This window comes from Oncorhynchus mykiss, chromosome 24 (assembly GCF_057628025.1).
Source record: "Oncorhynchus mykiss isolate SJ-2025 chromosome 24, ASM5762802v1, whole genome shotgun sequence".
Classification (NCBI taxonomy): domain Eukaryota; kingdom Metazoa; phylum Chordata; class Actinopteri; order Salmoniformes; family Salmonidae; genus Oncorhynchus; species Oncorhynchus mykiss.
In genome coordinates, this window is record NC_143045.1 from 34008783 (window position 1) to 34024950 (window position 16168).

General features: G+C 47.6%; 1 protein-coding gene across 1 annotated transcript; it reads left to right on the forward strand.

Annotated features, from left to right (window-relative positions):
- The first annotated feature begins 4747 nt into the window (after positions 1–4747).
- On the forward strand, positions 4748–15358 carry fzd4 (frizzled class receptor 4). The gene is made up of 4 exons (XM_021581576.3): positions 4748–5466; positions 10903–11430; positions 12369–12514; positions 12637–15358. Exons 1-4 carry the CDS (start codon positions 5200–5202, stop codon positions 13298–13300), a joined length of 1605 nt encoding a protein of 534 aa, XP_021437251.1. The 5' UTR covers positions 4748–5199; the 3' UTR covers positions 13301–15358.
- The last annotated feature ends 810 nt before the right edge of the window (positions 15359–16168 follow it).

Sequence of the window (16168 nt, forward strand, 5' to 3'; positions counted from 1 at the left end):
CGCTCCATTGATTAACATCGCAACTTAACCAACACCATTCAATTATTGTGACTGCCTGGACCCATTACTTGGTTTTGAAGTATTGAAACCAAACCATGTCATTTGAATGAAAAGTATTATAATAAACATGACTTCAGATAGGCTACATATCATATGAAACAGCATATAAACACTCTAAATAGGTCAGGAGCCAGACAGGGAGACTAAGAAGGAACAGAAATGAATTATTTAGGCTATATTATTGCAATTATTTCAAGGCTAGAGCCTACAAAGAAAAACATTGTGAAGCATTAGCGAGTGTGACACACTAGGCTGGTAGGGACATTAAGCCCTCAGCATTTAAACAACATTTCCTTGTATTAAATCACGATAGTCTATAAAGTGCTCATATAGGCTGTGACTTAATTAGAATGAAATAGAAATTGAACGAAAAATGCCTTATTAGGTTCAGTGTCTTTGAATTGATTTTTAGAAACACCAGTTTTGGCCAGGGTACACCCTCATGCTTTCATAAGATGTGTCTTTTCAGATTCCACAATGATTCTTTAGTTGTGGACATTACATCATCACACTCCCTCTCTTGCTATTGGTCCTCATGTTTTTAAGTCACCTTGATTTAGCACCTGTGTGTTTTATCAGTGTCTTTATGAAAATATTTAGTGAACTCCATGACAGTAGCTAAAGGAAGGGGCTACAGCAGCACACAAGTAGACCACAAATGCATGATGGGACGGGCGAGCCCTGAGCTCATGAAGTGAGCGCTACTGGAGTGAAATTGGAGTGGGAGAGAAGGCCAACGCTCCAGCCTTTGGGAATCTCGCTCCATGCTCCAGTCAAAATGGGTACACTCTGCTCCTCGCTCCGCTCCTCGCTCAACTCCTCGTTGCAATCACATACTCTGCCGGGGACACACTAGAAATACCATACACAAAGGCATGCATTGAGGCACACACACACTGAGGATAAATCACCATGTGAACAGGCATGCAGAGACACATATTGTGGGGTTACTTAGTTACAACACATTAAAAACGCTACAGTCAGAAGAAGAGATCCAGCTGTCCTTTCAGAAGGTCAACAAGAGGAGAGGTCTCTCTCCTTCTCCTCTGCTCTCTCTTAGTGTGTGAGTGTGTGTGTGTGTGTGTGTGTGTGTGTGTGTGTGTGTGTGTGTGTGTGTGTGTGTGTGTGTGTGTGTGTGTTTGATAGAGAGAGAGAGAGACAGAGAGTGAGTGAGAGAGAGAGACAGAGAGAATGAGAGAGAGAGAGAGAGAGAGACAGAGAGAGAGAGAGAGAGAGAGACAGAGAGAGAGAGAGAGAGAGAGAGAGAGAGAGAGAGAGAGTGGGGTGGTGGTGGGGGGTCACAGAGAGAACGAATAAACTTCAAATTAAATAATATATTGACTATATCTCTATTGTTCATCTGATGTGATTTTGTAAATTGTTTTGTCATTTGTTTTATATGCCAGTAAGGATTGGACTAAATAAATTGATAGTATAAATAAATTGCCTACAGTAGCTTAGTCTGAGTAGATACCACATGTAAATGACCAACGATAATAAGAAAGGTAGCCTAGGCCGACAGGCCTGTGACCTATAAACATCAGATCCTAGTCTGACTATATTATCCTATCGTTCAGTTACTGCTAAAATATCACCTGCTCGGATTTCTGAGAAGGAATTCCTTGCTGCAGAGGACTCTTTTGTGCCACTGAGAGCCTCACGCCGCAGGTTGGAGAGGGGTTGACGCTCCAACGAGGCCGGATTTACTGCCGCAGACACCGGCCATCCATCACCGCTCTGCTCATTGTCACAATCATCGGGAGAACCAGACTCCCTAGTCCTGTCAGACTTCTGCTGTGAGGCATTCCGAACCGACAGCACTGCCACCCCAGCATGGAAAGATGTTCCATAACCTCTGCATATGGCTGTGGGTCTACTGTAACGTGCCGGAACAAGAGATCATCCCAAACTGATATGCCATGGAGGATTTACAAAATAAAACAAACAAAATAAATAAACCAACAAGAAATGGGAGCCAGTCCTCACTTTGCTCAGACAAAAACTGCTTTGACGCTGGATAAAAAAGTTTAAATAATGTGTAAAACAGTGTTTTGATACGCCTAAATTCATGACTCAATACAGGTAGACTATTGTCAGGATATGATAAATCTGAAAGACAATCTGTCATAAATTCTACAGTGTCAGTGTTTCATTCTGGAGTGGTTTGCATTGGAGACAGGAAGAGAGAACAGGGTTCACTTTAATGATTTGGGAAATAAAACCTCATCCCATCCCTTTCCCTATTGGTAGGAGTAGAGTTCATTTCTAGGAAGGAATGTATTTAATTGTGACCTCTCACTAACTTCCTTCTTTCCCTCTCCACTTATAGGCCTATATTCCGAGCTGTAACATAGTAGACAAGGGCCACTGTATCTGGTAGGAAAAACCATGAATAAAACAGGTATTGACTTTACATTGACCTTAGATGTACGATGTATTGCAATACGCTGTATGTATTTCTGTAATGAGGTGATGTGTAGGGCCAGGAGTTTTTCTTTAGCGCATTCCCTGATGAGGAAAAACTCTAGGCCTTGTGATGAGGAGAGAATAGGCCTCTGAAATCCTCCTTCCTTTCCTCTCCAGGCCACTGGGGAGTGGATAGACTTGTGCTTTTACCATACTTCTACAGCTATCACAGAGTACACACAGGCTGTACTGTAGGTCTCCACCATACCTCTACAGCTATCACAGAGTACACACAGGCTGTACTGTAGGTCTCCACCATACTTCTATAGATATCACAGAGTACACACAGGCTGTACTGTAGGTCTCCACCATACTTCTACAGCTATCACAGAGTACACACAGGCTGTACTGTAGGTCTCCACCATACTTCTACCAACTATCACAGAGTACACACAGGCTGTACTGTAGGTCTCCACCATACTTCTACAGCTATCACAGAGTACACACAGGCTGTACTGTAGGTCTCCACCATACTTCTATAGCTATCACAGAGTACACGCAGGCTGTACTGTAGGTCTCCACCATACCTCTACAGCTATCACAGAGTACACACAGGCTGTGTGTGTACGTAGCATTCTGCCATGAAACACTGTATGCTGGTGGAGAACGAGGGAGAGGAGTGTGGGAAAGAGAACATGATAGAGAGAGGGATGGGTGAGGGTAGAGGGATGGATGGGAAGAGGGTAGAAAGAGAAGACTGTTGACAGCCCCCTGAGCCCATTCTTACGCTGCAGCAACGTAATGTGAACTAGCTAACTGCACCAGAAGGGAACCATCATCTGTGGACCCCAGTCTCTCTGAGCAGCCATTCCAACACACACACACACACACACTCTTACCATTCCAAGGAGTTCGCATCCCTATTAATACCCTACTTCAAGGACTAAGGGATTGGGCAATGATCCATGAGATGCTATCGGGTGACTGATACACACTAGTGTCACTCCTTCTGTCTGCAGGGTATACTGGATAGAAAAAATAACCCCTTATACAACATGTGTTTGTGTCCTGGTAAATACAACAGTCCCATGGTAATAGAGTCTGTGTAATGTTAGGTAAATATGGGTATTATGTTGTAAACGTTTATGTTTTGTCAATTGGGAACAGTAAATGCATCAGATGGCTTATTATTATTATTATTTATTTATTATTATTTTTAATGGTCGTGGTTGACTCTACTGTTGGCTTTGAGAAATGCAGATGTATGACTTCACACTCCAATTGACAGTTTATAAATATATATGTTATCTCCCTTCTGCACAATCACCTCAGCTTTTCCCACCAGGCACCATTCAGACACACACATTAACACACAGCACCCTCCATCTCCACCACCCTGATAACCATCAGCTCCAGGGCGCTCACGCCATTGTTTCACCCTCACGCTAATTACTCATGAGTAGACCTCGAGCGCACTGGCGGGCAGGGGGAGCAATCCATCATGTATGGCAGCGGGTGGAGGTCGTTTTATTGCAACCAGTCAATTGTCACGTTAAATAACCCTGGACGGAATCGCTTCACGGAAAAACCAACTGGCCTTGAATTTGGACGCACAGACAAAAGCAGCGCGCTGATCGTGTTGTTTTTCTAGTCTATTTGCTTTCTCTCTTGGTTGGATATATGAATAAATGACCAGAAGAAGACATGCAGCTCTTCTATAACCTACCGCTCACCACTCCTGTGTTTAGGATGGTAGGGCATACCCCGTCGACATCTCAACCAGCATCCGGGCGTCCCCGGGGCGTCATCACAACAACGTAAACACACACAAAGATAGAGAGACTAAGCATTCCAGAACAAACAGAAAAGACAACAACTTTTCTCTATGCCCGTCTTGAGCGGGATGGACAAAAACAGCCTTCAGTATGGATGTCCAATAGACTAGAGGTATCCAATGCAGCAGTATTACTGTACATTACATCCATTATAAACATCCCTCTGATTGGGATGTATGCCTATGGTGGAGATGCAGCATTTTTTAAAGATAATTTGGGATTTAAAAATACAAATAAAAGTTTCATGTTTCAAGGGCGAGACTGCCTTGAATTTCTAAAAATATGACCCACAGCCGGAATAAATGCTGTGGAGTCCGCTCATGAGAAGAGGGCCACAGGCAACTTTCCTCACCTGAAACCCCGCCCTTCTGAGCGCTCTTCCGCCTGCTGATTGGCTTCTGAGACCTCTCCTGGCCGCTGGTTGGCTGTCCCTGGCGAGAGAGATGGAGAATTCGCTCTTTACGGAGTGGGGCGGAGGCGCGCGGGCAGAACCCACAGAGACAGACCAGCAGCCTCTTACCACAGCGCAAGACCTAACGGAGCTACTATAGCCGGGAACCAGAACGGACAGGGCTCCAGGATATCTCCGAGGTCTCGTGCGTGAAAAACCAGAGAGGGAACTATCGAAACAGACACTGCAACGCGAGGCAGTAGTTTAATTGCAAGGAAAATCTGGATTTAACATTTCATTTTGTTATTGCCTTTGGATAAGTTGTTTCCAACTTCGCTTGACGGGTTATAGAATGTAACCAACTGTGTTTCCAGTGGAGGGTTTCATATTGGCGACCGCGCACTCTGAAGTGGACTAGTGTTTCCCCAGGACCCGGTGGTCTACCCTACCAGGCAACGCCCGGAACCAGATCAATTGATAACTTTTGAACTTTTTCTCCTAGTGACAATGGGTCGGGCTGTGGACGCTCTTGCTGCGGTAGCGCTCTCCCTCGTGCTGCTCTGCGTTCCAGGACACCTTGGTCTGGTGCGTGCGTTCGGCGAAGAGACAGAGGAGATGACGTGCGACCCGATACGCATCGCCATGTGCCAGGACCTGGGCTACAACGTCACCAAGATGCCCAACCTGGTGGGCAACGTCCTGCAGTCAGACGCCGAGCTCCAGCTCACCACCTTCACACCACTCATACAGTATGGCTGCTCCAGCCAACTGAAGGTACACACACACACACACACACACACACACACACACACACACACACACACACACACACACACACACACACACACACACACACACACACACATCCCTAAACCTAACAAACCTTATTTTACATTGCAGTCATATAGCAGACCTCTCATCCAGAGTGACTTGACAGGAGCAGTTAGGGTTAAGTGCCTTGCTCAAGGGCACATCAGCAGATTATTTCACCCTAGTCAGCTCGGGGATTCAAATCAGCAACACTTCAGTTACTGGCCTAATACTCTTAACCGCTAGGCTACCTGCCATCCTAACTCCTAACTCCTAACCCCAAATTGTAACCCGAAACCTAACCCTAAGCCTAAAATAACCTTTGTCATGAGAAATGTCCCCACAAGGGAGAATTTTCCTTATTTTACTATCCTTGTGGGGACTTTGAGGGATTTCTGGTACCCACAAGGATAGTAATACAAGACCCCCTCCCCAGACACACACACTCTCTCAATTCAATTCAAGGGGATTTATTGGCATGGGAAACAAACATATGTTAACATTGCCAAAGCAAGTGATGTAGATAATATACAAAAGTGAAATAAACAATCTCTCTCTAGCTGCTCCAGCCGACTGAAGGCACACGCATGTTGGTTCTCAGGCTGGGTTGGGCTGTGTGTTGGAGCAGGCAGTGGAGAGAGGGAGACAGAGAGCACATGACAGAGTCACAGGGAGACCATCCAGTCTTGGTTCAGCAGCACGGGGCAGTGATATAATATATATCTATCTGAGGAGAGGAGAGGGCCAGGCAAGCTCCATAGAGTAACAACAATACTGCCCTCAGTACTACTCTCTGTAAGGCCACTTGTCTGCCTGAACCACCATGAAGCTGGAAATTAAATCCATCCCATTTTGTCCTTCTCAAAGGTTTTTATTGTCCTGACTGAAATGACCAATGAGTAGTTTTTTTGTGTGGTTCGATGGCAATGGCATGAATGGATCCAGTTCTGTTGATAATTTACTGTGGTTTACCACTCCATAGTCTGTAGACACAACAACCCACTGGCTACTGTTTCTCTAAGAGTGTCCCTTACCTTGACCATTGACATATATCAACATACATTCAGTCCATTACTCCAATTCTAATTTATTTAAGGGCTTTTGGGGTATTATTGTGGCGTTGTGGTTGTCTGGATGCTATAGGTTATTGGAGTGATTATGGGGTTGTGTAGTTTGTGTAGTTTGTGTTGTAGTTGTCTGGATGCTATAGGTTACTGGAGTGATTATGGGGTTGTGTAGTTTGTGTAGTTTGTGTTGTGGTTGTCTGGATGCTATAGGTTACTGGAGTGATTATGGGGTTGTGTAGTTTGTGTTGTAGTTGTCTGGATGCTATAGGTTATTGGAGTGATTATGGGGTTGTGTAGTTTGTGTTGTAGTTGTCTGGATGCTATAGGTTACTGGAGTGATTATGGGGTTGTGTAGTTTGTGTTGTAGTTGTCTGGATGCTATAGGTTACTGGAGTGATTATGGGGTTGTGTAGTTTGTGTTGTAGTTGTCTGGATGCTATAGGTTACTGGAGTGATTATGGGGTTGTGTAGTTTGTGTTGTAGTTGTCTGGATGCTATAGGTTATTGGATTGATTATGGGGTTGTGTAGTTTGTGTAGTTTGTGTTGTAGTTGTCTGGATGCTATAGGTTATTGGATTGATTATGGGGTTGTGTAGTTTGTGTAGTTTGTGTTGTGGTTGTCTGGATGCTATAGGTTACTGGAGTGATTATGGGGTTGTGTAGTTTGTGTAGTTTGTGTTGTGGTTGTCTGGATGCTATAGGTTACTGGAGTGATTATGGGGTTGTGTAGTTTGTGTTGTAGTTGTCTGGATGCTATAGGTTATTGGAGTGATTATGGGGTTGTGTAGTTTGTGTTGTAGTTGTCTGGATGCTATAGGTTACTGGAGTGATTATGGGGTTGTGTAGTTTGTGTTGTAGTTGTCTGGATGCTATAGGTTACTGGAGTGATTATGGGGTTGTGTAGTTTGTGTTGTAGTTGTCTGGATGCTATAGGTTACTGGAGTGATTATGGGGTTGTGTAGTTTGTGTTGTAGTTGTCTGGATGCTATAGGTTATTGGATTGATTATGGGGTTGTGTAGTTTGTGTAGTTTGTGTTGTGGTTGTCTGGATGCTATAGGTTATTGGAGTGATTATGGGGTTGTGTAGGTTGTGTAGTTTGTGTTGTGGTTGTGTAGTTTGTGTTGTGGTTGTGTAGGTTGTGTTCTGGTTGTGTAGTTTGTGTTGTGTAGGTTGTGTAGGTTGTGTTGTGGTTGTGTAGTTTGGGTTGTGGTTGTCTGTCTCTTGTGGTTCAGTGTGAGAGGTCTGGACTGACGGCTGTGAGAAGTCGCCATCCAACAGATTAGGCTCTTTCACACACACACACACACACACACACACACACACACACACACACACACACACACACACACACACACACACACACACACACACACACACACACACACACTGGGCTGTGAACAGTGGCAGCACTCTAGTTACCTGCTGCGGAGGGGGGAAAACAAGCCTCCTGCTGCGGAGGAGGGAAAACAAGCCTCCTGCTGCGGAGGGGGGAAAACAAGCCTCCTGCTGCGGAGGAGGGAAAACAAGCCTCCTGTTGCAGAGGGGGGAAAACAAGCCTCCTGCTGCAGAGGGGGGAAAACAAGCCTCCTGCTGCAGAGGAGGGAAAACAAGCCTCCTGTTGCGGAGGGGGGAAAACAAGCCTCCTGCTGCAGAGGGGGGAAAACAAGCCTCCTGCTGCAGAGGAGGGAAAACAAGCCTCCTGTTGCGGAGGGGGGAAAACAAGCCTCCTGCTGCAGAGGGGGGAAAACAAGCCTCCTGCTGCAGAGGGGGGAAAACAAGCCTCCTGCTGCAGAGGGGGGAAAACAAGCCTCCTGCTGCGGAGGGAGGAAAACAAGCCTCCTGCTGTGGAGGGGGGGAAACAAGCCTCCTGCTGCAGAGGGGGGAAAACAAGCCTCCTGCTGCAGAGGGGGAAAACAAGCCTCCTGCTGCGGAGGGGGAAAACAAGCCTCCTGCTGCGGAGGCGGGTAAACAAGCCTCCTGCTGTGGAGGGGGGAAAACAAGCCTCCTGCTGTGGAGGGGGGGAAACAAGCCACCTGCTGCGGAGGGGGGAAAACAAGCCACCTGCTGCGGAGGGGGGAAAACAAGCCTCCTGCTGCGGAGGAGGGAAAACAAGCCTCCTGTTGCGGAGGGGGGAAAACAAGCCTCCTGCTGCAGAGGGGGGAAAACAAGCCTCCTGCTGCGGAGGAGGGAAAACAAGCCTCCTGTTGCGGAGGGGGGAAAACAAGCCTCCTGCTGCAGAGGGGGGAAAACAAGCCTCCTGCTGCAGAGGAGGGAAAACAAGCCTCCTGTTGCGGAGGGGGGGAAACAAGCCTCCTGCTGCAGAGGGGGGAAAACAAGCCTCCTGCTGCAGAGGAGGGAAAACAAGCCTCCTGTTGCGGAGGGGGGGAAACAAGCCTCCTGCTGCAGAGGGGGGAAAACAAGCCTCCTGCTGCAGAGGGGGGAAAACAAGCCTCCTGCTGCAGAGGGGGGAAAACAAGCCTCCTGCTGCGGAGGAGGGAAAACAAGCCTCCTGTTGCAGAGGGGGGAAAACAAGCCTCCTGCTGCAGAGGGGGGAAAACAAGCCTCCTGCTGCAGAGGAGGGAAAACAAGCCTCCTGTTGCGGAGGGGGGAAAACAAGCCTCCTGCTGCAGAGGGGGGAAAACAAGCCTCCTGCTGCAGAGGAGGGAAAACAAGCCTCCTGTTGCGGAGGGGGGAAAACAAGCCTCCTGCTGCAGAGGGGGGAAAACAAGCCTCCTGCTGCAGAGGGGGGAAAACAAGCCTCCTGCTGCAGAGGGGGGAAAACAAGCCTCCTGCTGCGGAGGGAGGAAAACAAGCCTCCTGCTGTGGAGGGGGGGAAACAAGCCTCCTGCTGCAGAGGGGGGAAAACAAGCCTCCTGCTGCAGAGGGGGAAAACAAGCCTCCTGCTGCGGAGGGGGAAAACAAGCCTCCTGCTGCGGAGGCGGGTAAACAAGCCTCCTGCTGTGGAGGGGGGAAAACAAGCCTCCTGCTGTGGAGGGGGGGAAACAAGCCACCTGCTGCGGAGGGGGGAAAACAAGCCACCTGCTGCGGAGGGGGGAAAACAAGCCTCCTGCTGCGGAGGAGGGAAAACAAGCCTCCTGTTGCGGAGGGGGGAAAACAAGCCTCCTGCTGCAGAGGGGGGAAAACAAGCCTCCTGCTGCGGAGGAGGGAAAACAAGCCTCCTGTTGCGGAGGGGGGAAAACAAGCCTCCTGCTGCAGAGGGGGGAAAACAAGCCTCCTGCTGCAGAGGAGGGAAAACAAGCCTCCTGTTGCGGAGGGGGGGAAACAAGCCTCCTGCTGCAGAGGGGGGAAAACAAGCCTCCTGCTGCAGAGGGGGGAAAACAAGCCTCCTGCTGCAGAGGGGGGAAAACAAGCCTCCTGCTGCAGAGGGGGGAAAACAAGCCTCCTGCTGCGGAGGGGGAAAACAAGCCTCCTGCTGCGGAGGGGGAAAACAAGCCTCCTGCTGCGGAGACGGGGAAACAAGCCTCCTGCTGCTGCGGAGGGGGGAAAACAAGCCTCCTGCTGCAGAGGGGGGAAAACAAGCCTCCTGTTGCGGAGGGGGGAAAACAAGCCTCCTGCTGCAGAGGGGGGAAAACAAGCCTCCTGCTGCAGAGGAGGGAAAACAAGCCTCCTGTTGCGGAGGGGGGAAAACAAGCCTCCTGCTGCCCTCCCCATACACACACACAAACTTAGCCCCGATACATTAACTTGTATAGATGTTGTGTTTATGGCTAGACAGTTATCTTGACTGAAGTATGCTGCCCAGAGAGTGACAGTAGAGTTGGTCCCCCTCAGTTAAAGTAGTAGGGTACTCACATAGCGGGCTTGTTTAGATGGTGTGTTTATGGCTAGACAGTTATCTTGACTGAAGTATGCTGCCCAGAGAGTGACAGTAGAGTTGGTCCCCCTCAGTTAAAGTAGCCAGACATTTACGTCCCCACAGGAGGCATTTTGCCTTTCGGTAGGCCGTCATTGTAAATCAGAATTTTGTTCTTAACTGACTTGCCTTGTTATATAAAAATACATTTCTCCATGACATTATCTGTATGAGTATTGAATTAACTGTTTTTGTTGTAGTGGCTTTAATAATTTAAAATTCACTTAAGGTTTCACCACAAACTTTTGTGCTCGTTGCCTGGCTTTCCTGACTAAGCCCAAAACACAGTTCCTTTCATTTCCAGTTGTAGTCTGAAATTAGAATAGGAATCAGACTAAGGACCATGATGAAACACAGGGAAAGCAGACAGAGCAATGCACACAGAATCATTATAACATTTTTAGAAATTCATTAAGTGTACATATGCAAAGATAACACCTCTCTGTCTCTCTCTCCAGTTCTTCCTGTGTGCGGTGTACGTGCCCATGTGTACAGACAAGGTTCCCATCCCCATCGGGCCGTGTGGCAGCATGTGTCTGTCTGTCAAGAGGAAGTGTCTGCCAGTCCTAATAGAGTTTGGCTTTGTCTGGCCAGAGCTACTCAACTGCAGCCTGTTCCCCCCCCAGAACGACCACAATCACATGTGTATGGAGGGTCCAGGGGACGAGGACGCCCCTTTCCACCCCGTCCGACCCCTGCCCCCCCAGGAGGAGGAGTGCCAGGCCCTGGGGGCCGGGCCAGACCAGTATGCCTGGGTGAGGCGGAGCCACAGCTGTGCACTGCAGTGTGGGTATGACGCGGGGCTGTACCGGCGCGGGGCCAAGGTGTTTACAGACGTGTGGATGGCAGTGTGGGCGGTGTTGTGTTTTCTCTCTACCACCCTGACCGTCCTCACCTTCCTCCTGGACTCAACACGTTTCTCCTACCCCGAGAGACCCATCATCTTCCTCTCCATGTGCTCCAACCTCTACAGCGTGGCCTACCTGGTGAGGACATAGGACTTAGAGCAGGGGTAGGCAACACTGGGGTAGGCAACACTGGTCCTGGAGTGTTGCAGGTGTGCTGAATTTAGGCAACCACTGAACTGATCAATTAGTTCTGTTGGTCCGGTGTGGAGCCTAGTTGGAACAAAATCCAGCAGTATCTGTGGCACTCCAGGAACATGGTTGCCGACCCCTGTGTTGCCGACCCCTGTTTTGCCGACCCCTGTGTTGCCGACTCCAGGGTTGCCGACCCCTGTGTTGCCGACTCCAGGGTTGCCGACCCCTGTGTTGCCGACCCCTGTTTTGCCGACCCCTGTGTTGCCGACTCCAGGGTTGCCGACCCCTGTGTTGCCGACCCCAGGGTTGCCGACCCCTGTGTTGCCGACCTCTGACTTACATGATTCAAATCAGTTTAAAAGCCCTTGGCTGTTTCTCAATCATTTAAACTAGCCTCCTCTTCTCCATGATCACTAATATGAGAGGTGGAAGCAGTTTGTTGTAAACCTGTCCAGTCCTTTCAGCTACCAGTAGTGAGGAGGAATGTAGGTAATCAAGTCAATCCAATTCATTTATAAAGCCCTTTTGTACATCAGCCGAAACCCAGCCTAAAACCCCAAACAGCAAGCAATGCAGGTGTAGAAGCACGGTGGCTAGGAAAAACTCCCTAGAAAGACCAGAATCTAGGAAGAAACCTAGAGAGGATCCAGGCTATGAGGGGTGGCCAGTCCTCTTCTGGCTGTGCCGGGTGGAGATCATAACAGAACATGGCCAAGATGTTCAAATGTTCATAAATGACCAGCATGGTCAGATAATAATAATCACAGTGGTTGTAGAGGGTGCAACATGCTAGAGTATGTAGACTCAATCCTAGTCTCCTGGATGACCCCTGGTCTCCTGGATGACCCCTGGTCTAACCTCTGTCTCTGTCGGTCTCCCTGTAGGTGCGCCTGACTCTGGGTCGGGAGCGTGTATCATGTGATCTGGAGGAGGCAGCAGTTCCTGTTCTGGTACAGGAAGGGTTAAAGAGTACCGGCTGTGCCATCGTCTTCCTCCTGCTCTACTTCTTTGGCATGGCCTCCTCGCTGTGGTGGGCACACACACACACACTGGCCAAAAGGATTACACTCTAAGGAATAGATTTGAATGAAAGCGTTAGAATAGTCGACTCCCAGCTCTCTAACCTGTCTCTCTCTCTCTGCCTCCTCCCAGGTGGGTGATTCTGACTCTGACCTGGTTCCTGGCTGCAGGGTTAAAGTGGGGTCACGAGGCCATCGAAATGCACAGCTCCTACTTCCACATAGCAGCCTGGGCCATCCCCGCCGTCAAGACCATCGTCATCCTCATCATGCGACTAGTAGACGCTGATGACCTCACGGGGCTTTGCTACGTGGGTAATCTACAGCAAGAGGCCCTGACGGGCTTCGTGGTCGCCCCGCTCGCCACCTACCTCCTCATCGGCACTCTGTTCATCTGCGCCGGCCTGGTGGCCCTGTTTAAGATCCGCTCCAACCTGCAGAAGGACGGGGCCAAGACGGACAAGCTGGAGCGTCTGATGGTGAAGATCGGGGTGTTCTCTGTGCTGTACATGGTACCTGCGTCCACCGTGATAGGCTGCTACCTCTACCAGCTGTCCCACTGGGGGGACTTCAGGGCCAGTGCCAGGGACTCATACGTGGCAGCAGAGATGCTGAGGATCTTTATGTCTCTGCTGGTGGGCATCACGTCGGGCATGTGGATCTGGTCGGCCAAAACCCTCCACACCTGGAAACGGTGCTCTGCCCGGCTGTGGAGAGACGGTCGGGCAGGGAGGGGCAAGCGGGCACCGGGGGACAGCTGGATAAAACCTGGCAAGGGCAACGAGACGGTGGTGTGAGGAGAGAGGGAGAGGGGAAGATAGGAACCGGGTGGCTCTATAAAGCAAACCTGCCCCCAAACCCAATACTAGATCCACTATCTGATGGAGAGAGCGAAAGAAAAGAACAAACAGATAAATAGCACCCCTAAGCAGACAGCGGTTTCCTATGCCCACTTGTTCTGTGGTTCTCTCCCTACTAGCAGACTAACCCACTGCCAGAGAAGAGACTGACCCTGTAGCCTACAGCAGACTCTGGGCTGACCTATAGAACCTTCTGACTTCAGACAGGCATTTTAAAGGTTGAATTTACACTGGAGAGTCATGGTCCAGATGATGTACAGATCTAAACTACAGCCACACTGAAATGCACTATGACTAGCTGATGTGGATGTAGCTTGGTTAACATGCCTTATGAGGAACGGGAGACTGGGCTGCCCAGACAGCCAAAAGCTATGCTACTGCAAAGAGACTTGGGATTTGTAGTGACTAGACTCTATGGTGCTGCATCTAAGGCACTTGGGAAACGTAGGCCTGTGTCCTTTACCTCAGTCCTCAGCGAGCAGCACAGCTGACCTCCACGCAGTCTTAACGAGGAAATAGACTCTCAACTATGAACTCTGAACATTAACCCTTGACATTCTCCAGCCACTCATGGAACCCTTAGGAATGGCAGTCAGTAATGAACCGATGTAAGGTTCTTTCTGTATTTTTTACCGGTGATAGAAGTAAATGAAGGGTTATTATGACTGATGTTAGACAATCAACCCCCAAAATACATTATACAAAAGCTGTAATACACCAACAGACACACACACACACACACACACACACACACACACACACACACACACACACACACACACACACACACACACACACACACGCACACACACACACACACACACACACACACACACACACACACACACACACACACACACACACACACACACGCACGCACGCACACACACACACACACACACACACACACACACACACACACACACACACACACACACACACACAGGGAGTCAAACTCATACAGTCTGTACAGTTGCACCCTTGTGCAATCCACCTCCATTAAAATCTGCTGCATCAGCTGAGTTATTATTGCATTAAGCTGCAACCACCAATAAACAGTCAACACAACACACACAGCAGAGAGACAGTCAAACACAGAGACAGCAGAGAGACAGTCAAACACAGAGACAGCAGAGAGACAGTCAAACACAGAGACAGCAGAGAGACAGTCCAACACAGAGACAGCAGAGAGACAGTCAAATTACTGCAGCCTGTCTCTCTCTCTCTACTCTGTTACTGCAGCATGTCTCTCTCTCTACTCTGTTACTGCAGCCTGTCTCTCTACTGTGTTACTGCAGCCTGTCTCTCTCTCTACTCTGTTACTGCAGCCTGTCTCTCTACTGTGTTACTGCAGCCTGTCTCTCTCTCTACTCTGTTACTGCAGCCTGTCTCTCTACTGTGTTACTGCAGCCTGTCTCTCTCTCTACTCTGTTACTGCAGCCTGTCTCTCTACTGTGTTACTGCAGCCTGTCTCTCTCTCTACTCTGTTACTGCAGCCTGTCTCTCTACTCTGTTACTGCAGCCTGTCTCTCTACTCTGTTACTGCAGCCTGTCTCTCTACTCTGTTACTGCAGCCTGTCTCTCTACTGTGTTGCCAGTCTATACCAGACAAGTCCTCTGTTTCTGTGAGTCTGAATGTATAACACTCTAGTTAATAGGTTTCAAATGCAACCTTATCATTCCCCATATAGTGATCAAGTCAAACACTATGAGGAATAGGGTGTGGTTTAGAAAGTGCCTTTTGAAGTGTGATTTTGACCTGTTAGTACCTAAGACCTTTGGGTACTGCCAACCCCACAACTCCGTGAAGTACTTTTAGAAAATGAACTATTTTGTAAAGAGAAACAGGTGTTTGATGTCTTTTAATGTATTATAAGAAATGCTAATTTATCTTTGTAAAAAAAAAAAAAAAAGAGTCTAAAACCTAAAAACATGTTTATTAAAAAAAACTTTTGTATCAGAAGAAGGAAAAATAAAAACGTTTTGGTTTTAAAATGTGCTCTACTTGTATTTATTGCAGGTGTGAATTAATGTTGTCCAATTAATACACAGATTATAACCTTTGTAATATATTATATCTGGATTTCATCGGTACTACATCAAGTCAAACTTGAAACTGGATTTAAAATAAACTCAAAGTTCAGATTTACATGATAAAATGGACAATGTGTGCATGACCTGATGCCCATCCACTGCTATGAACATCATGGTTATTGTAACGAACTGTCCAATGCTGCCATCTACAGGTTCAGTGCTGTAACTACACCCTCAAGTCTGTTCTGAGACCAACTACAAACACAATTGGCCTGAAAGAAACACAATTTGGCAACAATCACATTCATTGACTCTAAACTAAAACATGTAACAGTTCCACCTGCAACTATTTATAAATGTAAATTACCTACCAATTGTAGCAAAGAAATAGAAATCCCAAAGAGTAAAACACCATGTGTTTTGAATGAATGCATGACATTCCAAATGAACTTCGGCTGTTTGGCTACCGTTCGCTATTGACAACAAAAAACATTGTGTTGGCCAAAACATTATCAAAGCAGACCTTTGTCACGTCCTTGAAACTGATGTTTAGTGGATTATGATCAGGTAATAAGCAGTACTGAGCCATTTTAGTCACGTCTAGCTGTATCTTTAAAATATATAAATATATATATATAATAAATAAATATATAAATATATATATATATATATATATATATATATATATATATATATATATATATATATATATATATATATATATATATATATATATATATATATATATATAGCTGAAAGGCCTACACTTTA

Bases quoted from the DNA above. Each gene is read 5' to 3' on its own strand.
- fzd4 (XM_021581576.3), top strand. From the start codon at position 5,200: ATGGGTCGGGCTGTGGACGCTCTTGCTGCGGTAGCGCTCTCCCTCGTG. The intron at 5,467-10,902 runs GTACACACACAC...CTCTCTCTCCAG, and splicing joins GCTGCTCCAGCCAACTGAAG to TTCTTCCTGTGTGCGGTGTA. The intron at 12,515-12,636 runs GTGGGCACACAC...GCCTCCTCCCAG, and splicing joins GGCATGGCCTCCTCGCTGTG to GTGGGTGATTCTGACTCTGA.